Raw genomic sequence first — 26,371 nt, 5'->3', positions numbered from 1 at the left:
TTATCTCTAAGAAAATTTGGATTTTTATGAACCCCTATATAAATATTTGAGAAGAGATCCAAGCTTTTTTTAATTAGAATATATGTTATTTTAAAATTATAATTAAAATTCTTGCTAATAATGTTTTATTTATTGCTTAAAGTAGCAATAACTGTTCTTTGTACAGGATAAGAAATAATAATCACAAACCCTATTCTAGTATTAGACTTTCTTATAGTGACAGATTTCATAGAACTGATTTAGTGTTGCTAAGCAACAGAGAAGTGCAACAGGAATAATTATATTACATATAAATGAATCAGTAACAAATAACACTGTGGAACCATGCATGAAGGTGAAAGACATTTAAAAAGATAATATCATTTTCTTGAATTTTTTTAAAATTGAATTTAATAATGTAAAGTTTTCATAAGGTGACTGACTTTACATTATTGAATAAACATTATTGAATGACTTTACATCATAGAATATTACAAGAAAATAATGTTTTTTAGATTCAACAGTTTAAAGATTATGTAGATTACTAATTTAAAAAACTTACTCCTAAGATTATTTATTTAGTACCGAGAATGAAAAAAAAATACCCTGCATAACTTTTAATCTAATGATAGGATTTTCACTTATTAAGACTCAACTTTACTGGTTCGAGGGGGTGACCTCAAATCTACGAAATTTGTTAGCACGTACGATATTTTGGGTTACAAAATCAGACACAGAAACATTATTTCTATGCGTAAAATCATCTTTCGAATAACCGAATTTTATTACTGTGAGCAAAAAGCTTTTCATTTCGCTTGAAAATTTCTCTAGATATGGTGAAATATGCAAAAATAAAAATTAACATTGCAGTGTCCAAACTTTCGATCACTCTTCTGACCAAATTATTGGGATCATATTTTTCAGATTAAGACTACTCTCTTTATTTTAGGGGTCTGGAATTGAAATGTTTCTATAAATATTTATGTTTATTCACAAAAAGTATGTTTTTGTGTCTGATCTTGTAACTTAAATATCATCAGCACTAATTGATTAGCATATTTGATATTTCTCTGTAAACCATAAAGATTGAGTCCCAGTACATGAAAACCCATTCATTAGACTAGAATTTAATTAGGGTGTTTCTTTTTTTTTACTTACTGAAAAAACTATCCTTTTTTTTCTATGTAAAAATAACTTATTACAGTAAATTTATTTAAAGTAATTTTCAGAGAAACATTTTTAGTAGTGAATGCAATATGAATAGTTTTATTTAACTATCTTTATCTGCTGTTAAATTATTTTAATTGTTCATTATCCCTTTTAGTATTAAGGAAGCATGGTAAGCTGATCGCTTTCTTCCGATCTTTCCTACTAACTAGACCATCAAGGCGAAAATTGAAACAAAGTGGTATACTGAAAGAAAGAGTTTTTGGCTGTGATTTGGGAGAACATCTTATGAATACTGGTCGAGACAGTAAGTATAAGCTTCCACTATTCTAATCAGTCAAATTGGCGTAGCATCAATTTTTATTCATTATCTTTATTGCTTCGCATATATGGCTTGTATTTATCAACTTAATAGCAGAGCTCCAGTCAGGGAAAGCCTGCAATTGTCAGGGAATTTTATTTTAAGCAGGGAATAGTCAGGGAAAGTTGCAATTTTTTTTACAAAAGACCTGGAAAATTCCTATATCACACCTGGAAAATAACCAGTTTTAGAATTGTCAGTAACAGTTATCAGTTATTGAGATTTGAGTTTAATTCTAGCATCTATTGCAATTGTTTTATAAAATTCCACTTTTTAGTGAAACTTTTCCATGTTTTCATTCTCATTCTGCTATATGGGTTTGCTCTAATATTTAACATTACAGTTAAAAAAAAATCAGAATTTTCTCATAAAAAAATTGCATGGTATAAATAAAATAGGGTATGGATTAATTTTCAGTGAAATTCACCTGATATACCTGGAAAAGTCAGGGAATTTTTTCTTGTTCTGAAACTGAGTGATAGTCCTGTAATATCTTAAGACATTTTTAGAAGTTTTGTTTTAATATATTTTTTATCTTCAAGTTCAATGTTAAAATCACCAACTTTTTTTAAAGCTTCCATATTATATCATGTATGGAAGTATATAGTATCCATTTCAATTGCATTGAATGTGTATGTTTTTCTTATTATCAATATATGTTTATGTCTAATTGCAGTACCTCTTGTTTTGAAATGTTGTACTGAGTTTATCGAACAACATGGCATTGTTGATGGAATTTATCGGCTGTCTGGTGTAACGTCTAATATTCAGAAGTTAAGGTATAAATTTTTATTTTCTGATTTTTTTAAAATTTTTTTTAATGTTTTACGTTTGTAGTTACATTGACCTTTTCTGACATAAAATTGAAAAATGTATTGTCACTAAATAATTTTGCTATTATTTCGATAAAAATTGCTAACAAAGAAAAAAATATATTTATTGAAAGTATCCTTATACCCATAAATGTTATTTTCATATTATTTTGAATAAATGCTTTAGTTTTAAGATTTTTTTTAATGTAATTGATAATTCTTTTTCTGTGGAAAAAAAACATACTTATTGGTTTAGATGTATTCCTTAAGGATAAAAGAGAGATATACTGGCATATCTCTGTATATCGGAAAAGTTGTGATTATTAATTGGTATATACCTTAAAATTTTGAGTTTATGGTTGTTGTATATTGTAAAGTTCAAGAGGGCATAATTATATCAAAAAACTGAGTTTGTTAATATATTGTTTTTAAAATGAGAAATGGCAAAATTCTTCAAAGATTTACTTGCTGATTTAATGCTGAAGAATCAACTATATTTTCTTTACACTCTAATTTTTTACTATTATTGTGAAAAATATTTTTACCTGTAACATGTGATAATAAACAATTCTTCGAATTTTTTATATTTTTTTTTCATCATCTCATATTGTATGTTCAATTAAGACATAATAAGCATTTTTGGAAACTGAAAATTCCTTGACCTGTTTTAAAAGCTTCAATTTTTTGTAACATTGACTTTCCTAATTTTTATTGACACACATATATATCTATGATATTATTCTAAAGCAGAGGTCGCCAAAGTGGTCTATATAGACCCCAAGGGTCTATTTAACAAAAGCAGGGGTCGATCTGAGACAGGGGGGCGAATGGGGGTCGATCCGAATCTGAAGGGTCAATTGTGGGTCGAAAAAAGAAACAGTTCTCAATACGCAAATCACANGTATGTTCAATTAAGACATAATAAGCATTTTTGGAAACTGAAAATTCCTTGACCTGTTTTAAAAGCTTCAATTTTGTGTAACATTGACTTTCCTAATTTTTATTGACAGTCATATATATCTCTGATATTATTCTAAAGTAATAAATGAATTAAAAAAAAGTATAAATGAAAGCAAGAAGAGTTTTGAAGAAAAAAAATCTATTTTATAAGAAAGGGTGATATAAGCACTACTTATCTTAATAGTTTTACTTTTCTTTAAAATTTAGTTTAACATATCAGTAATGCATCTTAAAAATGAGGTATGTTAGTTTTAATTGCTTCAATGTTCTTTTGTTTGTTAAATTATATTCAATTGATCATACTAATATTTTAAGTAAAAATATTGATTGTTTTTATTATATGAATTGGTGATATCATCTATGTATATATGTTAATTGTGCTGAATGTTATGCAACTAGTTTTCTTTTTTAAAGTTTCTTACATTTAAAATACTCTTGATGTTATCGATTTTTACTAGTTTAATAATTGATTTTATCTTTCCGTCTTCTTAAACTAGCTTATATGCTTATCAATGTTCATATATAGTAGTAAAATACATATTATAATGTTATTTAAGTGTCAAAAACTTATACTTTATGTGACTGTTATTTCAATTTTGACTTTCTAGGTTTATTTACAACTCTCTTACCTGAATTTTAAGTTTGAAACAAGTGTCTTGAAAGTCGAAAGTCATCATTGACTTTTGTGTCAGAGATAAAATGTCATCACTTATTCTTACTTAATGTTCGACTTTAAGAATACTAAATTTTATATAAAATTTAGTTCTTTTTTAAATCTTGTTTTCCTTATTTATAAGTTGGTAGTTTTGCTTTTTACCAAATTGCCTAAATTTAAACTTAGTTATTTTCATGTTAGCCTAGTTCAGGTGCATTAGAGATATAACATGGTTTTGCAATTAAAAATTTGCATCAACTAATGTATAAGTACGACTAAACTTGGATAATTTGAATTCGAAGGGCCCAAAGAACAAATTTAAAATTTCCATTAGCTGAATTATATATACCCTCCAACAGAAAATATCAGTTATGCAAAAAATTTCTATTATCCAAAATAAAATTAAAATTATCTACAATTTTTAAACATTACTTTTGTACAGAATTCTGGGAAGGGAGCATGAAAATTAAATTACCTAGATTTTTGAATAAAATAAGTTCAAATTATCCATGTGTTATTGAAACAGTGATTAGCATTTTCTGTTTGACATTGTGATTTTGTATTTTGCTTAACTATTTTTTTCTTTTCCCATCTGTTTTATATTTTATAAAAAAAACTTTTTAATGTTATTAATGTATCGTATACATCATTGTCTTTTATTAAAACATCAAGACTTTATATAGTTTGAATTCTTTAACTTCACCATTTTCTTTATAATAATTCCTTTTGCTTCAGAGGCTGTTTTATATTAACAACATTTGACAGAGTTACTTTTATCATTTGAATTATTATTTTACTTTCATTTCGGTTTTAGAATCGCCTTTGATGAAGATAGAGTGCCAAATCTTGTTGATGAAGCAATCTTGCAAGATATTCACTGCGTGGCTTCACTATTAAAAATGTATTTTCGTGAATTGCCAAATCCATTGTTAACATTCCATTTGTATGATAAATTTGTGGTGAGATAGACTTTATTTGATTTTGTACATTTGAAATTGATTGTACACCAAACTAAATTTTTAAAAAAAAAATTATTTTTTTATCAGAGTGCTGTGCAGGCTGAAGAAGATTTAAGGCTTCTCAAGCTGCGTGATGTAGTCCAACAACTCCCACCCCCACATTATCGATCATTAGAATATTTGATGAGACACCTCAGTAAAGTTGCCGCACACGGATATCAGACGGGAATGACACCAAAGAATGTTGCCATTGTCTGGGCACCTAATCTGTTGAGGTAAAGTTGAATATTTTAATCAGAGAACATTCTTTTAGTTTCATACTTTTTTTCTTTAAGAAAAATTGAGCGAATTATTGAGTGTATTAAAAATCATACATATTTACTTTTAAATAGTTAAATACTAATAATCTTTTATAATTCTTAAACCAACATTAATGATAGCGATTAATAATGATATTGGTAATTCACCATGCTTAGCACCAAATTAGGCATTAAAACATATATGTAGGTAATTGTGTGAATTATATATTAAAAGGTTTGTAGTTTAAGTACCTATGTTATTGTTTAGTATATAACTTGCATTTCTTTAACAGTCAAGTTTTTGAAATTTGTTGTATATAATTTATTTTACACTTCTAGTTCCTAGGGCTACTTCAAGTTCAGTTTACAAGGATGGAGTTAAATTTGTACCTAAGCAAAAAAATTATTTCCTTGTAATACACATGAAGTATAAAGAAACTTTGTGTTTAAATATTAATTTTTAAAATTGTTTGGAGGTATTACTTATTAATTTATAATTTATTCAATATATTAGTATGTGTTATTCAGTGTATTAATCAGCAAATTCCATTGTATTAGAATGATAAACAATAAATCTTTTTCATTAATGACTATAATATTGATCAATGTAAAATTGATCTTACAACTAAACTTTCTGGTTACAATTTATCTTACAACTTATTTTTCCTGGTGCATTTTAAAATTTTTTTACACGCATGACTTTAACTGACTTTTACATTTGAGCATTTGTCACACATGATTACTGTTTTTCCTGCTAAAAACAAGTTTCCCCTTTGTTATTTAATGGAAAAGTTGCATATTGTAGAGAAGTTTCTTTACTAACTTGCCCAAATGCTTGGTTGATTAATATTAAACTATCAATGCTATTGCTAAGCTAGAAATTTTTAAATTAAAGTTTTATTGTCATTTAATCATTTTCGAACAATTTCTACTTCTGAAAGTAAAAAACGTTTTTAAAATAAGCTTGTTTGATTTTGGAATAAAATAAATCTATAAAATCAATTTGTTTTGATAAATAGCGAGTCATTCAGAAATTTCTAGTGAATTATTAATTGGTAGGTTTATTGTAACTTCTTATTTTGCTTAGGTCAAAATTTAAAATAAAATTTATTACTTATTCATTTATCTCAAATTTATTGTAGTGATTCAAAAATGAACCAACCTGTAGTAGATTTTAAACAATATAGTTTTCCTAAGTGTTTTATTTTTCAGATACATTAATATATTTTGTTTCTTATATATATATTTATATTTTGCTATCATGGAAATTTTTTTCTGTGGTGAGTATTATATAACTATATAATTTTTCATAATCGGTAGTTTGCAGTTGTAGATGATTTTCATATTAGGTTTTATTATCTTAATGAAAGTCAATTATGTTTTTATTAATCCATAACCTTTCTGCAGATCCAGAGACATAGAAAACGGCGGTGTTGGTGCTTTACATGTAGTTGGAGTTCAGGCCGTACTCACAGAGTACCTCATAAGATATACAGATATCATATTTAGTGAAAAAATGCCTATATTCCCTAGTCCTAAACTGATTGAAGGTAAAATATTTTTATTTAAAAATATTTATTTCAGATACATTTCTCTTATAACTTAGTAACTAATGTAATATCAAGTCTGAATATATAATTTCCTTAAGGTTACTAAATAAATCTCTGTTTTTAAAAAGTGTAATTTGTCATAAATCCAAATTAATGATTCAAAATATTTTATGAAAATGAAACACTCTAAGTATAGATAATTTCTCCAACTGAATTTGTCCGTCAACTTGATCTCCATCTGGAAGATCAAGGTCAGGGACAGAGCTGTCTGGAGAAATATTGTGTGGCAGGCTAAGGCCCACCCTGGGTTATACTGTCTATAAAGAAGAAGAAAAGACAGTTTAAATATCGGTATAATAGTTATCAATTAAATTTAATAAGTTTAAAAACAGATTAGCTAAAGTGAAAAATTGAGGCTTTGTTTCAAATGGTAAAGAAAATATGGCATTGATTTGTTTGCTATAAAGGAAGCGGAAATTTCTGTTGTGTCTGTTTCAGTCTGAATTTTATTTTGAGTTTTAATTCAGTCTGAATTTCTGATACATTTTTGACAAATGTAATAAGAAAAAAAGTACAATATTTTGATTATTGTAAATTGCCTAATTATTTAAGCATCCAACAACACACTTTAAATTGTATCTTTTTATTGAAATTTTCTGTTTTCATGTAGCTTTTTCACTGTATTAGAACTGCACAGTAATTCTTCAGTCATAAAAATATAAGATAAATTATTTTATATTTCTTTAAATGCTTGATATATTTCATGACATCATATGCAAAATCTTTTTATTACCCTGTAAAAAGTATAAAATTCTTTTGTAAGCAATAGTTATACTAATTTTGGATACTTTATATATTTCTTATGCATAGATTATGTCTAATTTAACCTTCAGCCTTTTTAACTTCAGTAACAGAAATGTTTAAGATTGATGTGTGTAAATCTGAGAGAAGGAACAATTAAGAAGAAAAACAATTTTTTTTTTTATAAAATGAGATTTTTTTTTGTAAAATAAGGTTTTAATTCGCATGAAATCTAAACATTTTGGCATATCTAAAGGTTTTATACATCTTATAAGGAGTATGAACCAAATGTTTTTATTTCTTAAGCTTTTAATAAAACATTATGACAAGCTCAATTTCACTAAAAGACTACATTAGAAAAATCTACATTAGTTCATTCTAAAAAAACTACATTAGTTTATCAAAATGAAAACAACATCTATCTCATAATTAAAGAAATTACTTAAGAATTATTTGAAATGAAGAGTAGAAAATCTGAAGTTCTTATTGATTGTTTCCATCTGTAATACTAATGGAATTTTACTCCTGCTTGCTTCGTTCTCCATTCTCTACTATTGCTATCCAATCATTTTTACTTATTGGCAATAAGAAGACTTACATCAAAATTAAAAATCATTCAGTTAAAAGGCATAAAAAACTTTAATTGTATCAACACAGATTTGGTTCTTCATTGTTTTGAATTCTATAGAGATAAAATTTAAACTTAATCATTTTATAACCTATTCACAAAATTGTTGAATTTTTAGTGCCAAAGATGTACTTAGCAACAGTCTGTTAAACCAATATAGCAATACTGTGTAAAAATTTAATTTCTAATATTACTTAAGATTTTTAAATCATTGTTTTATTTAGTACTTAATTGCTTATGTTGACGGGACAATGCTTCATGTAAAATTATGAAAGTATATATAATATATTTACTGTTTTTTAATTGTTAAATGGTAACTAAATATTTTTATCACCAAATGTTGTGCAATAAGCTATTATTGAATTAGTTTATAATTTAATAAAGGAGCACCACTTTTTGTTATAACCTTTAAATTTTGAAAAATATTCTTAATCAAGAATGTAATGTTAAGAAATAATATTCTTAAGAAGGAGTGATAAATAAATACTACTTGTAAATACTGATGAAGAGAAATAAATAACTTACAAACTAATCTCCTTTTACTTTTATTAATTTTATGCTAATTAAAGCCAAAGATACCTTAAATCTTTATTGTTTCTTAGTTATGTGACTGTTTTGTCCAGTGATAAAGCATGGAAATTGTGAGACAGCAATTATTTATTTATAATATATGGAGATATTTTCTCAAATAACTGGGAGCAAAAGGCAAATGTGCTTCGATAGTTGCTCATGCTTGATTTAGCTTTATTTTTTTCTGCTGTGTGATGTTGTTCAATATTTGTTTAGTTGAAACTCCAAAGAAGACAAGACCGAAATCTTTGGCTATTTCTACCCCCACCAAACTTTTATCTCTCGAAGAAGCACGATCAAGAGCCTTAACCTCAAATCTGCCCGGTGATCAACAAAAGTTCATTGATGTTGGAGGAGGGGAAGAAAATCTACCCATTAAATATCACACAATAATAGAACTTCCCGCAAGGTATTTATACAGTTTTTGTTCCGTGACATTTTTACTGTCACAACTGATTATAAAATTTTTTTAACTGTTTGTATATTAACTGTCTTTTTTATTAGAAAGTTAAAGTTCATGTCATTATGTCTTCAAGTTGTTATTTTGAAATATAATTCCTTGATAAAATTGTTTTAAAAACATTTTTACAAAATAAAATAGAGAAGAAAACATTTCTGTGGAAGATAGTTCAAAAATACAAATTTGTTTAATCTTGGCAGATTACATTAAATTTTTCTTTCAGGACTCATTTTAAGGTACGCTTAAAATTTTTGTTTAGTTTTAAAAGTATTATATTTCTGTATTTTAATATTTTGTAATTGCTTTGGGTGCCTTATTCAAGTGATAAATGCTGAAAACAAAATGATCATTTTTCTTCAATTGCTGTAATTTAAATTAATTTTATTATTTTGTAATGTTTTTTTAGTAATATTGTGAGCAATATTTTTGTTAACTTCTTGCTTTCGGCACTTCACATTATTAAGTCATTGTAATCCACTTATTGTACCAGCCTTAAGCGAAGGGTTAAAGCTGAGGATGAGACATGTTCTTTTGATACGTAAATATATACTAGTATTTTAGTTTAGTTTAAGTATGCAAGTGAAATCAGAAAAATGTTCTACAGTGTAACTGGTTTTAATTGTTCAACACTTGAACTGTCACACTATTTTTTTTTAAGTGAAAAAGAAAAACCAGCTCACCAATCAAAAACCCTGGTTTTATCGAGGTTTTGATGGAAACCAGAGTTTATTTTGTTGGGTTTTTTTTAGAAATATTTTATATTTTTATGCTTGAGTCCTAAATGAGATTTCAGATTTTTTTCTAACATAATATCCTTAATGAGTATTTGGTTAACTATTTATAACTTTTTTGTTGTAATATAAACATGTTTTGGGAGTTTTTAGATTGCTGTGCTATTATTTTTTATTGTTTAATGATAAGCAGGTTGTCAATGAAAAGATCCCCAAATTTTTTTTATTGCATTAACAAAGATTTAATTCCAGAGGCTGTTGAAATAAAATTTAAACTTATCATATTTTCAGTTACCATTTCATTTTAATATACAATTTTTTTTAAAAAAAAATTCTTATTCAAGTTTTGATTACTTTAAAATTAGTAAAATGATTTTTTCCAGATTGTTAGTAATAGTGTGTAAAGTTAATTCATCATAGCAGTTTTGTATTCATTATTTTAGTTGCATATTTTTGCTGGAAACAGTATTATATAAAGCTTATTATAAAAGTAAATATATCTTATTTAATGTGTATTAATTGCAATACGTTTAAGTTACATGCCCTTTTTAATATGTTTTTGATAAGATCTTTTAACATATTTTTATATTAAACCTATAACTTTATTCATTTGCCATTTCAACTTAATATACAATTCTGTTTTTTAAATTCTTACTCAACTTTTGATTACTTTAAAATTAGTCAAATGATTTTTGCCGAATTGTTTAGTAATATTGTGTAAAGTCAATTCATAATAACAGTTTTGTATTCATTGTTTTAATTGCATATTTTGGCAGGAATATTTGGTTTTATATAAAGCTAATTATAAAAGTAAATATATCTTATTTATTAGATTAAATATATCTTATTATCAGATTAGGTTACATACCCTTTTCAATATGTTTTTCATAACATTTTTCATAAAATCTTACATAATGAGGTTATTGGATTGCTTTAGAATTAAAGAATACCAGTTTTAGTTTTAAGCTTTCAATTTAGAATAAAAATGAAAATCAGGTCATAATAATAGTAGAGAATAATATTAAGAAAAGTCTACAAATAAATATTACTAGTGAATACCTTTAAATAACAAATTAATAAACATAGGTATTTGTCAATAAAGGAACCATGATAATTTTCGGGCAAGTAGGTGCTGACAATATAGAAAAATCATTTTAGATTATTCCATTTATATGTTACATTGAGAAGCAAAACATTTAGGATATTTGTTAATTATATAAGTTGTAAATTAGTTATTAATGCAAGTATTAGCCATTCCTATTGTATGTAACATCTCGGTAATTATTTACCAAGATGTTTCTTTTTAAGCATAATTCCTTTTTTTTATTCTATTCTTCCTTTTTTTTATTCTATTTTTATTCTTATTTAAATAATATTAAACTGAGCCTAACAAAAAAAAAAGGCAAAATGATTTATGGTGCCTTGATATTAGTAGGATCTGTATTTACCTGGGATAGGACTAAATTTAGCATAATATAGCTAAACAAAACCTCATTCATAATTATAATTTAACTTTTTAACAAGAATTCTTTTAATATACCCATACAATTAGGCCATTTATTAATTAAAAAAAGAAAATTACTTAGCCTAATTGAATATTCAGCAAGGTTTGTCCGCAACAGAATATTTAGTACATGGCTAGCAGAAAAATTTAAATACTTGTTCTCTAATATTACATTTTTCAATGTTTTTTTCCCTAAACTTCTTTTTTCTCACTTTTTTTTAATATAAAAGAATAAATTCTGTATTTAACTTTACTAACTGAAAAGAAAATTCTAAAATCTAATTCAATTTCAAAGCAATCATAAAAATTGAATACTAATTGGTTTCATACATATTATTAAATTATATAAAAGCAGGTGTTTATGTTATATAATAATTTATAAATTATATCTTAGAGTTTGCTTAAGAAAATTCAATAACTCTTTTAAGCTACATAAATAATTTTAATTCATAAAAACTGATAGCTTTTCATAAATGAAGTATATTGATTTAATTTTCTATTAAGTGATAAATCACTGCAATTTGCCTAAATATTTAAAAAATTTATGCATTAAAAATTAAGTACCTGTAATGAAAATTTGATTAATAAAAAGATAATAATAATTTCTTATAATTTAAAATTTTTTTTCATAAAGTATTAAAAAACCCAATCCCCGATGTATGTGTAAGTAAGTATGTGTGTGCAGTTAAAATTGTAAGAAAAAATTCTTCACTTTTCCATCTTAATTTAAGCTCTCAAAACAAGTTGAATGCATTTCAATTNTTAAGTACCTGTAATGAAAATTTGATTAATAAAAAGATAATAATAATTTCTTATACTAATTTAAAATTTTTTTTCATAAAGTATTAAAAAACCCAATCCCCGATGTATTCTTTGTAAGAAAAAATTCTTCACTTTTCCATCTTAATTTAAGCTCTCAAAACAAGTTGAATGCATTTCAATTTATAAATCAACTTTATTTATCTTGAATCAATTTACAATTACTTCCCCTTTGAAGTTAAATCTATTCAGTAAATTTTGGGAAAAATGTTTTTTTCCAAATGGGTTTTTTTATAAAAATTTGTGCTGGTGGATTTTGTGGGATATGCCTGCATTGGCAAACCTTGTACTATTTGGGCAAAAGTTTATCTGTAAAGCGATTTTTCTATTAAATGAAATAACAAAAAATCTTCTTTTATATATGAAATGAACAAAATGTTTATATCTATAATGAATGGAAGTCAATCATGTATGATCAGTTTGTCTACTCTTATTTGATATTGCATTTATTTTCTACTTATTGCCTTGATTCTTGAAATTCATGCACTATTGCACTTTAATATTACTTTAATACTGTATTTGAGCACAAAAACTTCTTCTTAAGGAAGTAAGTACCCAAGAAAACTGCAAATCAATATCCTGAATTAAAATGTATGATTTCTATAAACAAAAAATTGTCTCTATTTGTATATAAAACTTATTCCGTGTTCTTTTTTTTTTGTCTTGTCACAGATTAGTTGAATAATTTATTAGCAATTATTGTACCACTCAATCTACAGTATACTCCATGAATTGTTCCAAAGTGATATCTTTAATCAAGTCATGATATTTGTCATGTATCATGATATTTGTATATTTAGTCATAACATATTCATATTCCAGGCGCAGATCAATGGGAAAGAGTAAGAAATCTCCATCCGGTTGGAAGTCATTGTTTTCTAGGGGATGGCACACGACGAGTGGAAGGCGCAAAAATAGACACCTAAGAGGTGAAGGGGGTGAGAGACCAAAGATTGGTAGCCCTATCTTCTCTGAGCATTCACCACTAGTCTTGAAGGTGACTTACATCTTAACTTTATTTTTTAAAGATTCAATTATAAACTTTTTTATACTTAACTTAAACTTGAAGACTCAATTAAACAAAGTTTTCTTTTGTTATGTAACTGTTTATTGAATCTCCACATATGTGGTAATTAGTCTGATTATGAAACTGTTTGTTATAAAATGTCTGATTATGAACTGATTATGATTATGATCTGAATATGAAACTGTTTGTTATGTCCGATTATGAAACTGATTATCTAAACAACTGCAGCTTGAACTGCTTAACATGTGAAATTGTACTTCTAAAACTCTTAATCCCTTTGTTACAAAATTTTCAATCGAGCATATTTTTCTTACTTTTTCATTATTTGGTACTAATTTAGGTTAAAATAAGTTGAAAATACTTTATTTAGCATTTTAAAAATTTTTGATTTTGAAATACAGCATCGGACACTGGTGTTAAATGTGTTGTTAAATGTGACATTTTCCAAACAGTGCTCACTTCTAAACAATAGTTTTTCAAATTTGCACTTATTTGGAGTTGTTTAGATCTAAGAGAAGCAGTTATTCATCTTTAATTTACATAATCAGTAGAATCAGTTATGGATAAATTTTTGAAAATGAATGAAAAAAAAAATTTTTTTTTAAGCTTCTCTTTTTGGATTTTATATTTTAGTACAGATATAATTCTGAGAATTTGACATATTTGTTTAGTAACTGAGATTTTTTTATAATTAAGAAACACATAAAATATATTTTTACTTGTAATTAAAGCGTCAGAAAAATTATTTACCTATGCACCAAAAGATTATTGTGAGGAGAGTTGTTGCCAGCAATGTCAACCTTCATCTATGTTAAGGTACCCCAACATAGAATTGAGTTAACAAGTCTTATATACTCGTGAATTGGAATTATATTTTTGTAGTGGTAGATATACTATAGTACTCCCCCACCAGAATTTTATCTGTAATAGAATTCGATGAACGGATACCATTAGTTGATTCATTGCTGTTTTTGTGAGAAACCGTGAGCTGTATTAAGATCACCATACTTTTGCTGATAGTGAGTGCTGCATTAAGTTCAGGTCGTGATTGCTCCTTTGTTGCCATCAGCAGTCGAGTGTGTGCAGGTCAATGTTCTGTGTGATCGAGACTGAGTAGTAACAGCGCTAGGAGGTGGATAATGTTGCAGTTACAAGTAGCAAGTCAACTGCTCAATGTGGACCATCCATCAAAGTAGGCGTGTTTAAATCTAAGTTTGAATTTCTGTCGAGGTAGGCGTGTTCAAATCGAAGTAGGTCCTATCAAGATAGCTGTGTTTACATCATGTCTGAAGGTCACCAATGTGGAGTGAGTAGTTATCGCCATATCAACCTGCATCTAAAGGTACCCCAACATAGAATCGAGTTAACAAGTCTTATATACTAGTGAATTGGAATTGTATTTTTGTAGTGGTAGATACGCTATAATTATTTATTACTCTCAGCAAATATTGAATATTAATGTGCTTATATAAATATTAATGTGCTAAATAATAATACATTAAATGGTACATTTTTCAATGAGAAAAATGATTTGAAAACAAATTTCTAATATTTCTTAACAAATCATTTTTAATACCCAAGTATTATCAATGTAATCTCTCTTATTTATATTTTATATAAGTGTACATTTTTGCATTTCTGTATCTGTGTTTGTATTAACGTTTATAGTTTTATTTTTAAAAGTTTCATTTATTTAGTAAGTTTTTGATTAGTTAAATCTTTGATTCCCAAACTTTTTGACCATTAATAATTTTCTTTCGCTTTTCATTGTAATAAAACCATGACTAATCTTAAGAAAGAAAAAAAATTAATGAAGCTTTTGTATGAATCACTTAGTTTATTTGTTTTTGATTTCATTATTAATTGTGGCTCCCTGGGAAGGTGTGGCTGATACTTTACAAATGACTCATCCAATTACTCTTGAGTTAAACTTTGGCTTCATCACTAAGTTTTTTCTTGTATTTGTTCTTAACAAAATTGTAAAATGTTTCTGATCATTCTTACAAATCCAAACAAAATGAACTGCTTAGGGGTAAAAGCTGTATTTTTAAGCGGTATGCTTTTGACTTGTAACAATGTTTCTATAAATATAAAACTGTTTTTATTAAATTATCATAATGTCACTTAACATTCTTTACCTTGAGCTTTTCAATTAAGTACAAGATCGTCAGATTTTCTCTGTAAATTTCAGAATCGTATGACTTTCTCCATAATCACCTTTGCCGCCGTATGCATTTCTGACTGCCCTCTATGTTACACAGGAGATGATATGAACTTTAATCACTTAATAGTTAACCCAAATCTAAGCAACATTCTTTGATCATTCACAACTTCATACTTTTTCTACTCCTTGATGTAGAAATATAAAATAAAATAAAAATCTTTTGTAACAGCATATTTTTGTGTTAAATTACATGATGCGTAGCGTTTTTAAAAAGTGCTTAAAGCTGCTTATTTTCCTTTTTTACTTAAAGTCTTTGAAAATTATTTTGCTTTTTTTTAATGTATATAGTGCTTAAAAATATTTTTTGAGTGCTTAAAAAGTACTTAAAAGATGCTTATTATTTGTTGAAAGATTTGGCTATGCACCCTGAATTAGTACCACATTTAAAGTAATCTTAGTATTATGTATAATATTATTTAATGAAATCTCAGGTCTTTGGTTAGTAACTTTACAATCAGTAATTAATTAACTAATAGTATTATATATATAATATAAATTAATAGAATCTTTGTATTTCCTGTATTCTCTCTAAACGGTTTTAGAAGTGAGGTCTGCCCTGCCTGCCCTTTTAACTTATTGAAAATATGCAACTTTAATTTTTAATTTCATTCTTTCATTTTAGTAAGATTTTTCTTTTGTTGTCAAGTTATATAGTGTATTATTCTCATATTATTCTCTTTCATTTGGAGGTATATTGATGAGTTTTGTAATGATTTTAAATTTTACTATTATTTTTTTAAATAAATACCTTTTATTTAAAAATGCACCTTTAAATGTTTATTTTCTTTTAGATTTTCAGTTTAAAATATAAAAAAAGCTTTTAAGTTGTTTATCTTTAAAGTAGTTAACTCTGAGTATGTATAATATAAATTAGTGAAATTTCAGGTAACTTTACAATCAGTTACAAGTTTCTTTAATGTATTTTTTGTCCGTCAAACTGCTTAAATCTGCGGTAGGATTAGTAATAAAAGTAAATAACTTTGATTTTCCTAAAAAATTTTAAGTGTTTAATTTGCCGTATGATCTTTGGTTTACATAATGTAAACTTGTTTATTTGTGTTAACAAACAAACAACAATTAAAAAAATTTTCAAAAATTTTAAATTAAAAAAATAAGTCAATCGAATTACATTTAATTAAGGTTTGAAGCAATTTCGATAAGATATTTTTCTAAGTTTTTGGTTTGTATGTAAAACCTTTCTTGATGCATTAATTACAAATATATGTAACCCGTTTTTAATTTTCTTATCAAATAAATTATTTCTAATAGTTTTATTTACGTTCAAATAAATAGAGCTTTGGTCTATGATTGAAATTATGATAAATGTTTCTTTTTATTGTTTCAATTCTAATTCTGTTATTTAAAATAATTGTAATAGTTTTCTTTGGTTTAATGTAATATAACTCATCTAATAGATTCGAGGTTTCATTAATGTTTCCCAACTAATTTGTTTTTGACAATTTATTTTCTTCGATTTGTTATATTTGTATTAATATTTTTTATGCAAATATATTTTACTGAAAAATAACATGTTCTTGAAATATTCAAGAAATAGTACTTATTGCTCCTTTACTATAGTTTTATTTTAACCTTACCATTTTAAAATGACTGAAAATACTAATGATGTTATGTTTTGATTTTTACATTGTCAATCTAACAATTGCCCGAATTATTTTAAAACATAGGGGTTATTGCAATCAAAAATGCTACTTATTTCAATATTCACAAATAACTTTAATTTTTTCCTCATTGAATGTACTATTTTTTTTTTACAGTTTGATATTAAAAACTAAACTTTTATTTCAGGACAAAGCAGTTACAGAATCTGATGTTTCTCACACCAAACCAAAAAGGTTAAGAACTGTTAAAAGTGCAGAAAATTTATTTCCTCTTCTCGCAAATTCATCTCATTCAACTCAGGAATACGCACCTTCTGGTGGTAAGGCACTTACATTTCGTTCTTTATCTCATTGAAGCCAGAGCTTAAATAAGTATGACACAAACATTTGAATTGTGAAGTGTTTTTTTTCAATTTGTAGATATTTACTGCTAAAGCTTTTACATTACAGATTAGAACCCCAAATTCAGAAAGCAGAAACCCCAAAATACCAGAACTATTAACTATAAATCAGAGTAAAAGTCATCTAAAGCAAAACAGAAACCATTTGAACTACTAAATTGACTGATACATAGTTAAAAATAATTCTTCTTTCAAGGAAAAATAATTGTAGTAATTTTTTTTTCTCTTTGTTCTAGTTTATTGTAAAATTTAACATATGAAAAGGAAATGCTTTGAAATTGTTGACAGTTTTCCAAAAGTTGTAAAATTATGACGAAAAAAATTATTAGTGTTACCAGTCACAAAAAATTTTTAAATTTTTTTTGGGCTCTTCCAGTTTTTAAATAATATGACTATGAAGTTGATAATTACAATACTCACTTCATTTAAATAAACAAACTAAACGTTACTTGTGAAAATTCAACATTAAATAAGAAATTTTGGTTTATTATATTTGCGTTGTTGTATCTGTTCTTATATTTGTTGTTACAACTTGTGGCAAAAGACCCAATCTGGGATCTCCTGCCTTTAAACCAAATATTTATTGATTGGAAAAAACAGCATATCTAGCACACGCAATTTTATAACTGTTTTTCAACCTAAGTTTTGATAAACTTTGAAAAAAATACCACATATTACTATAATAAAGCACCAAAATGTCGAAGTCAAGATGTAATAATATTTAAATATTTTAACATAATATTTTAATATTAACTCCATTACAAACGCTATTGTTATAATGTTTCCATTTCGATCGTTTCTGAAACTAAAAGATTTCCATGTCTATTGTTCAAAAGTTTTCCCTACATTTGAAAAACATTTAAATTATTTTATTTTTTATAAAAAGAAGGATTTGTAACAGTTTTGCCAAAACAACTTAAATGTCACATATAATGTTTATGCATCAATTGATGAGAAAGTTATAACTTGCAGTGTAATGTTAACAGTAAATAAATTTCAAAATTCCATTTTATGTTTACAGAAACTTATGTCCTTTTTTTGTGTTTTACAGAAGATATTCCACTTTCTCAAGAGTTTGAATTCAACTCTCTTTCCGATATTCATTCCTCTCATTACCAAAGGCATATGCGTTCTTCATCTCATGATTCATATTTTGAGCGTCTTTTGTCTGCAAATGAATCTACTGTAGAAGATGTGCCATGTGAAGGTTCCCAAACCCACACATTGCAAAAAGTCCCAAATATTTTAGACTCTGGTCAACCTGCAAAAGGATCTCATGAAAATAACAAAAACTCTGGTGTTAAACGCAGTAAAAGTGCATACAAGCAAAAACTTGTCAGTTTCGACACAGAAGCGACAAGTCCCAAACTACAAAAGTTGAGCTTAAAGCGTTTGTACCATACTTTGAGTTCCCCACCTTTGATTAAGAAAGAATCCTCAAAAAGGGACCATAATTCGAGTGCTAATACGAATGCACAAATTGATCATTCAGAATTAGATAGTCATTTGTCTGGGCCTTTATCTGATAAACAATCATTTTCTACTTTTTCTGAAAATATGCAAAATTCAGTGCCTTTAAATAACAGAGAAATTCTTTTGTCAAACAGAGAATCTCAGAACAGCTGCCCCTTTAATAATCCAGATGTTGTAACTGTTGAAGTTCATCCTTCTGTTCCATCAACTTCCACAGCAAATCTTCCTGAAGACAGTCCAGTTAATTATGAGACAAGTTTAGCAGATGATCTTGATGACCATGTTAACTTTTCAATGGAAGCTACTTTATCAGACTCTGCAAGTTTGTCTCAACTGCTGTCATTTGATTCAAAAGAGCAAAATGTGTGCAATCCTGAAAGCTTAGAACACCAGTCTGGATATAGCTGGGCCCCTCAAGACAGTTCTTTAGCCACACCCGAATCCCCTACTGGGGACAATGTTAGTGACATTCCGAGTAGTGGCAGTTCTGCAAATAGTGGTAGTATTTCTGATGTAAGTAAACAAAATCTAGCTCCTGAAGCTTTTATTGCGGAGATGCAAAATAGGCATTTAGCAAACAATGGGGTTTCAGATAAAGATGGTATAAAAGTAACTCCTGATCTGGTTGATGATATTTCTCACCCTAATGATGAAAAACAACAGCCTGTTTCTTCATTGGAACACTTTCAGATAGCTTTAAGCTCTGGTCATGATACTTTTTCCCAAGAATATACTACTCTAAGTAATTCGGAAAATACTTCTATGACTTCTAGTGCTCATACTCCAAAAAGTAATGCATCAATTGATAATTTAATTTTATCTCCTCCTGAGAATTTCAACGATAGGCAAAGAATTTATGCATTTGATGAAGAAGATAACATGGTATCAAATGTAGTAGCAAAAATTAAAACATCTGCCAAATATCCTAGTGCTAGGACTATGGAAAGAAGCAAGACTGAAGTCCACGAAATATGTCCCAAATTTGTTTCTGGTATTGCAGTCTCTGGAAGCTTTGCTCAGGATCTCTATCGAGCTAACACTGATTCAGGGGAGAGCTTCCACAAAAAGAGAAGCTGTAGTGATAAATTGTCTCCAATATCTCCAATTGAAGAATCGAAAAGAAAGTTTGAATCAGAAATTGGACGGCTTATTGTCCGTGATAGGCAAATGAAACTAGAGATGGAGCAAATGAAAGCTGAGAGACAAAAGCGTGGAGCAGATTCTTCTATATTCTCTGAACTAGATAAAACTAGATTAAAAAGTGATAGGAAATTCGCTGATGCTCTTGAGTTTAAGAAATCACCCGTTAAAACGTGTGATAATGAGAAGAAAAGGAATGACTGTGATGAACTGCTGTTGAAGCCTGTACGAGAAGAAAGGAAAACAAATAGTGTTCCTCCCTTTTCATACTCTCGCTATATGCGAATGGAGAATAAGCCCTCTGTCAAAGAACTACTTTCAAAGTTTGAAAGTCATAAAGATGAGGATACTAGTGGCTCTCCAAAAGTTCATTCAGACAATTTAATTCCTCTTCAAAAGCAATCATCATGTGTATTTTCCAATGTGCAAGTGATAAATCATAATTTCCCTTTGACTTATTCCAGAAGTGTTGGCTCGAACTGTAATTTTGACCCGAGTGCTAGGGACAATCATTCTAAAGAGAATATTTTTCAGACTGAATGTGTTATTAGATTTCCTCATCCCAAGTTGCTGTCTCAAACTTATAATAAATCTGATTCCAAACACACTTTCCATGACTTTGGAACAAGTAACACTTGGAGCAGTGATCAGTATAACTTTTCATCTTCAAATCCATCAGAGAATTCAATCTTTTCATCTTCAGATCACCCCTTATCATCATCATCACCTAGACTAGATTCATCTTCATTGGTGAATTCTCTTGGGAAAAAATCATGTGCTGAACTACCGCCATTGTCTGAATCTGTTGTCTCTGGAAATTTATCCGATTCACTAAAATATGACAAAGAGTCCACCAAGTGTAGTAGAGACTGGGAAATGGATAATAGCTCTACAGATAATGGAAATAAGTTTTCCTGTTTTAAGGATACTTTTAACCGAGCTAACAGAGCTTTACAAATGAAAAATGAATTTCTGCAACGAGGTATCCCCCAGTTTGAGGAAGGTGAAAGGACTACTGAAAATGTATATTCTCTGGAAACAAATAGATTTTCTAGGTCACCTACCGAGTGTCGTAAAAGACAAACTCCCACACGCCAGAGACCTAAATCTGTACCGCCTCCCATTAGCAGACTATCCTTTTCGACAATTAAAGAACATGATACAAACTTTGCTAAATCTAACACTAAACAGACTGCATGTCCAAAAAATGTGCCAAAGACATCAAGTGTTGGCTTAACTAATGGTAAGACAAAGAGTGATTCTAGTCAGCCTTATGGCCTGCCCAAAAGAGTTAAGGAAAGAGCCGCTATATTTGAACGTTCTTTGAGCTTTTCTGGCAGTGTGGAAAGGTCCCCACCTTCATTTAATTACTCTCAAAAAGCTCAATCAGATTCATCTAACAGATGAAGCCTTTCTCAAGCCAAAGTATTGCTACTTAATGTCACTATGAACTGTTAACATTTGACTGGTTGTTGTTAATTTGAAATAATATGCAAGTTGTTTTAAATCTATCCTTTTTACAACTAAACTTTACTAAAATGGTAATTTCTGTGGTGATTATCATTGTTTTTCTGCATTAGCTTTGCATCCTTGTATAGTTCTTAGATAGACTTTGGGAACTCATTTACTGGCTCATTGATGATGAGAAGTTTCCATTCTAGATTTGCATTTTTAAATTTTAAACTATTACTAGTTGTTGCTGTGCATATAAATTGTTCGACTCCCTATTCTTTTAATCTATTTGAATGAATATTTAATTTAGCAAATTGTCCCATGCTTTTTCTTTAATATTCTCCTCCCCCAAGTTTTGCATTCTTTTTTTCTTTTTGATAATTACTAAAATCTATCAGTGAGGCATTATCCTTCTTGTAGAATTTTTTAATAGTCATTATTTTTATGTATCAACCACTTTATCGAAAATGTCTAAATCTCATTTTTCAGTTTTAAGGACTTTAAAATGAATTACAGTAGATGATTTTTATAATGCAAACCGTGAAATGTGCAGCTTTGCATTCTATTGAATTTTATGTTATATACTTACCATCTAAACATGGCAGCAATATTAGTCCCAAATAGATCAATCATAAAATGCTTTAAAATACTTCTTAGATACAATTACTTATAAACACCAAATTATGCACTTGGGTATTAATTGTTGACAGAAAAAAAAAATGAAATCTTTCTAGAACATAGAACTATTAAAATATTTATCGATTTTCGTTTACATAACTTTCGAAATTGTAGCATCTTAACAAATAATGTTATGTAACAAGTAAGGTAATGTCTTTTAAATAATGTAAAAAGTTAATTTGCTCTTGCTTAGTTACAGAAATTTTTCAACTGCCATTTTCATTGTTTATACTCATAAAAGTCTATGCGGTTTATGAAGAATCACAGCTTATAGAATTGCATTATGCAGATCTTCTACTGTATTTGTATTATAAACTTATAAACTTTCATATGTGGTATTTTATTTCTGCAGATTTTTAAATTTGTTCATAATAATAGCATGCAATGTTTGCCTATTTAAATATTTTCATATTGGAACCAATTTGATTTGGATTCTTTTTAACCTAATCTTAATTTATTTAAATTAATATATTACATTTTAAGCACACCTCATATTTATTAAACACTTTATGAAACTGTACATAAATTATGATTTAATGCATTCCTTATTTACATCATCTACATGTAGTATTAGGCCTTTAATATTAAGTTTTAAGTAAAAACAAATGCATTTAAGTAGCAACAATTTCTTTTTAAAATGTTTATGTAATAGTTTTGCCCTATCTGTCTAAGAAATATTATTTCAGTCAATAAAAATAAATGAAGAAAATATGTTTTATGTACAATTTTGGCTACAAAATGTACCTGGGTTATTCATTGTAATTATAATTATTATGGGCTTCCATAAAATATAATAATATGTAATCAATATTTGCAATGTATAAATAGTTATTAAATTTCACACTTCTTTAATCATGCACAATAAAGAGATATTAATTTAGAGATATTCTGTAGTATGTTTCAAGGAATTATTCCTAATAGTTAATCGCTTCATAATAGTTCTTGGTGAATAGAGGAAATAAGGAAGAAAAATAAAATTATTTCATTGGTATTTTAAAGTCTAAATATATGGATTTTCATGTGTATCATTAGTTCTGCTCATAAATTTAACCAATCTTAAGTTGAATTTCTTATGAAATGTTTTATTTCTGATTGAAATGTATAATTTATTTATGCATAGTAAATTACCGAGAAAAAGTTTAAATTTTAGTTTGCTGGTAAGAAAAAGGAATTAAATTGCTTTTATTTAGTTTAATTTGAAGGCATTTTAATTTCTGTGTTATGGTGTTATTACCATTTATTTCTAAATTGGCATGAAATTAATGCAACAAATTTGGAAGGGTTTCATTGATTTGTATAATATATTTGCAGTACTACAACATCTATTCTACTTGTATGTTAAGATTTCATCTTTTAAAAAATGTGATTTTAATGGTCTCTATAAATTGTTTTGAAACAAACATTGTATAAATTTTTTCTTGCAAATTCATCATATTTATTTAATCAGTGATAATTTGAAAATGAATATTGCCATTAAATATTTTTTTATTGCTAGTTAAGTGTTTAGTTTTGATAAAAATCCATCAGTATTTTGATTTAAAGTAGAATAATTATTTTCTTGCGTCTTTAAATATAAATAATTAAAACTCCATAATAATCACACTACTTCTTTCCTGATTTTTTATTATGAATACTTAGTTTTATGAAATAAAAAACATTTTATAAAGGACAATTTTACTATGCTGGGTTTTTAATTGTAACTGTACAAAATTATTTGTTTGTCATAAAATTTGTTGTCTTTACTTTTAATTACAGTTTTATATTAATTTAATAAATCTTTTTAAAACTAGGCTTATAAAAATGAAATGTCAATTAATCATAAAATTTTAGTGTTAAAGTAGTGGCTCGATTTAATACTTTCATGCTTTTTATATTGTAGTTTTAGTTATTAATATTTATAAATCTTATTTATATTAACATAGTAAAATTCCAGAAGATTGAAGCAAAAAATGTACGATTAAGAGTTCTCGATTTTTTTATACTAATAATTTTTTTATAGACTTGTAAATTTCAAATGAGGTCAAATGTTTGTTTTTGTTCATCTGCTTAATAGGTGAATCACTTAGAATTAGTGGAAAGAAAATTTAAATTCTGAGTGAAATTCTTGTAAGAAAAAATATTTACAAGTAAATTCTGTGATATTATTTGTTAAGTAGAATATCTGTGCATTCGTTTAATTTCTGATATATTATGTGATGTCAAAAATATAGAATAAAATGCTTGTATTTTTATGTTGTACATGGGTGTATTTTTGTACTTATTGCATTGAGCAAGTATATGGTGTACCACAAACAGACACTTCCTCATGAATTCTTCGAAAAAGTTAATTTTTTTCTTAAAAAAGTTGTATTTTGAAATTTTTATTTCTCCAAACACATTTTGTTTAAAATTTGGGTTGTGCTGTTTAAAATAGCGTTTAAAATTATGTAACTATAAATATACAATTTAAATTTTTTATTAATTATTAAAAAAAATCTTTTTTAGTCTGAAATCATCTTTATTTTAAGTGAAGTTTATATATGAGTGCAATTTTTTTTATTTGGTTCGTTAGTTTTAGAAATATGGTGAAAACTATAAATAGTTAAAATGAAAACATGGGGATCATGCTTTAGTCTCTCTTTTAATTAAACAAGTTTATATATGAATGCAAATTTTTTTTTTAATTTGGTTCATTAGTTCCAGAAATATGGTGAAAATTAAAATGAAAACGTGGGAATCGTGCTTTAGTCTCTCTTCTGATTAAACAAGTTGAACCATATTTCCATAGTAAAGAACAGTGATAAATGTTACTAGGTAAGATATGTTAGAGATATGAACCTAAACATCTATCTATATTACTATCTTTATCTTTCTATATAAATATTTTACGTGTCTAATGACGTTAGTATCTATATAAATAACCGTTTTAAGTTAGGGGAAAAACAAACTTGTTTGATAAAGGACTGAGAGTGTTTCCTACTTAACACAAGGCTTACGAACGTTTCTTATATACACGAACACGCAACAATTTGAAGCATGAACAAATACATATAACTTACAGAGATGCCAACTTTCTCCGGACCACAAATATATATTTTAAAGTGGTAGTTTATCAATTGTGCTTCTTGGTTTAATAAATTCAATTTGAGTAGATTTTTATCCACCACTATTTCTGTATAATTCGTAGGCTTATATAATCCACCACTTAATATTTGCAAAATTTACTTTAGTAGTTATTTACCGTTTTTTTTTAAAAATTATTTTGGCGTGTCTGGAGCAGTTGGCATCTCTGCACTTAGAAATCAATGTAATTATATACTATAAGAAGGAAAAAAATGAAAATGTGAGATATATATTTATGAAATATTCTAGTATTTTATTTTTCAATACTCGAATTGAGCAACTGAAACCTTCAAAATCTGACATCAATTGACATTCTGCGTTTGTTCTTCCTATTATTGCTTATCGGCAACAGTTGTTTATCGCTTGTTTCATTTGAGATAACAATATCGGATAACGGATCGAAGTATTGTCGGTACACTCCTATTTATTATGGATATGACGTTTGCATGTTTACTCATAATTTTGTCTAAATTACGATCGCGTCAAATTAACGCATATCCGTAGAGATTGGTATACCACAAAGAGAATTTCAATATCTCAACGCTTTTGAAGAAAATAGACTTCAATGTATGTTTATCTCAATCAATGGACAAAAGTCATTACAAGAGATAAAATAAAAATGCAAACGGGTTTTGTAATTTTCCTTATAAAATTCGAAATGCGTCATAATGACGCGTCCCGTAACCCTAGTGTTAAGTGACACTCTGATTTATTGAAGATCCCTTTTTATAGACGATGTCTACAGATCCTTGCACACAATTTACGTTTGTACAGGAAAATAATAAGTGTTTATCTTTCTTATTAATGGTAATTGCTATAAATTTCTTCTGTTTATCGAAAACCATTTGCAGCTCCCCCCCCCCTCATAATCGTTCATCCCATCTCCATAACCAAAGGTTAGCTGCCTTATGTGCACTTATACCGTATTTCTAAAATTCTTTCTAACAGTTATCTTCTCAATGAAGAGCTGCTTTACCTTAAAGCTATCGCTGTAGACTGT

General features: G+C 27.3%; 1 protein-coding gene across 7 annotated transcripts in view; it reads left to right on the top strand.

The window, feature by feature from the left end:
• Positions 1–24,507, top strand: part of LOC107436825 (uncharacterized) — a 217,196-nt gene extending 192,689 nt beyond the window's left edge. For all 7 annotated transcript variants that reach the window (XM_043039220.2, XM_043039221.2, XM_043039222.2 and 4 more), the window contains 9 exons: positions 1,304–1,453; positions 2,184–2,286; positions 4,749–4,893; positions 4,981–5,168; positions 6,600–6,742; positions 8,958–9,150; positions 13,078–13,252; positions 17,313–17,445; positions 18,578–24,507. In XM_043039220.2, the coding sequence (XP_042895154.1) occupies positions 1,304–1,453; positions 2,184–2,286; positions 4,749–4,893; positions 4,981–5,168; positions 6,600–6,742; positions 8,958–9,150; positions 13,078–13,252; positions 17,313–17,445; positions 18,578–21,546 (4,199 nt within the window). In that variant the 3' untranslated portion in view covers positions 21,547–24,507. The remainder of the gene's footprint in view (positions 1–1,303; positions 1,454–2,183; positions 2,287–4,748; positions 4,894–4,980; positions 5,169–6,599; positions 6,743–8,957; positions 9,151–13,077; positions 13,253–17,312; positions 17,446–18,577) is intronic.
• Positions 24,508–26,371: the final 1,864 nt, after the last annotated feature.

This window comes from Parasteatoda tepidariorum, chromosome 1 (genome assembly GCF_043381705.1).
Source record: "Parasteatoda tepidariorum isolate YZ-2023 chromosome 1, CAS_Ptep_4.0, whole genome shotgun sequence".
NCBI lineage: Eukaryota > Metazoa > Arthropoda > Arachnida > Araneae > Theridiidae > Parasteatoda > Parasteatoda tepidariorum.
The sequence above is the reverse complement of the archived record's forward strand: the minus strand, read 5'-3'. Positions and strand labels throughout refer to the sequence as shown.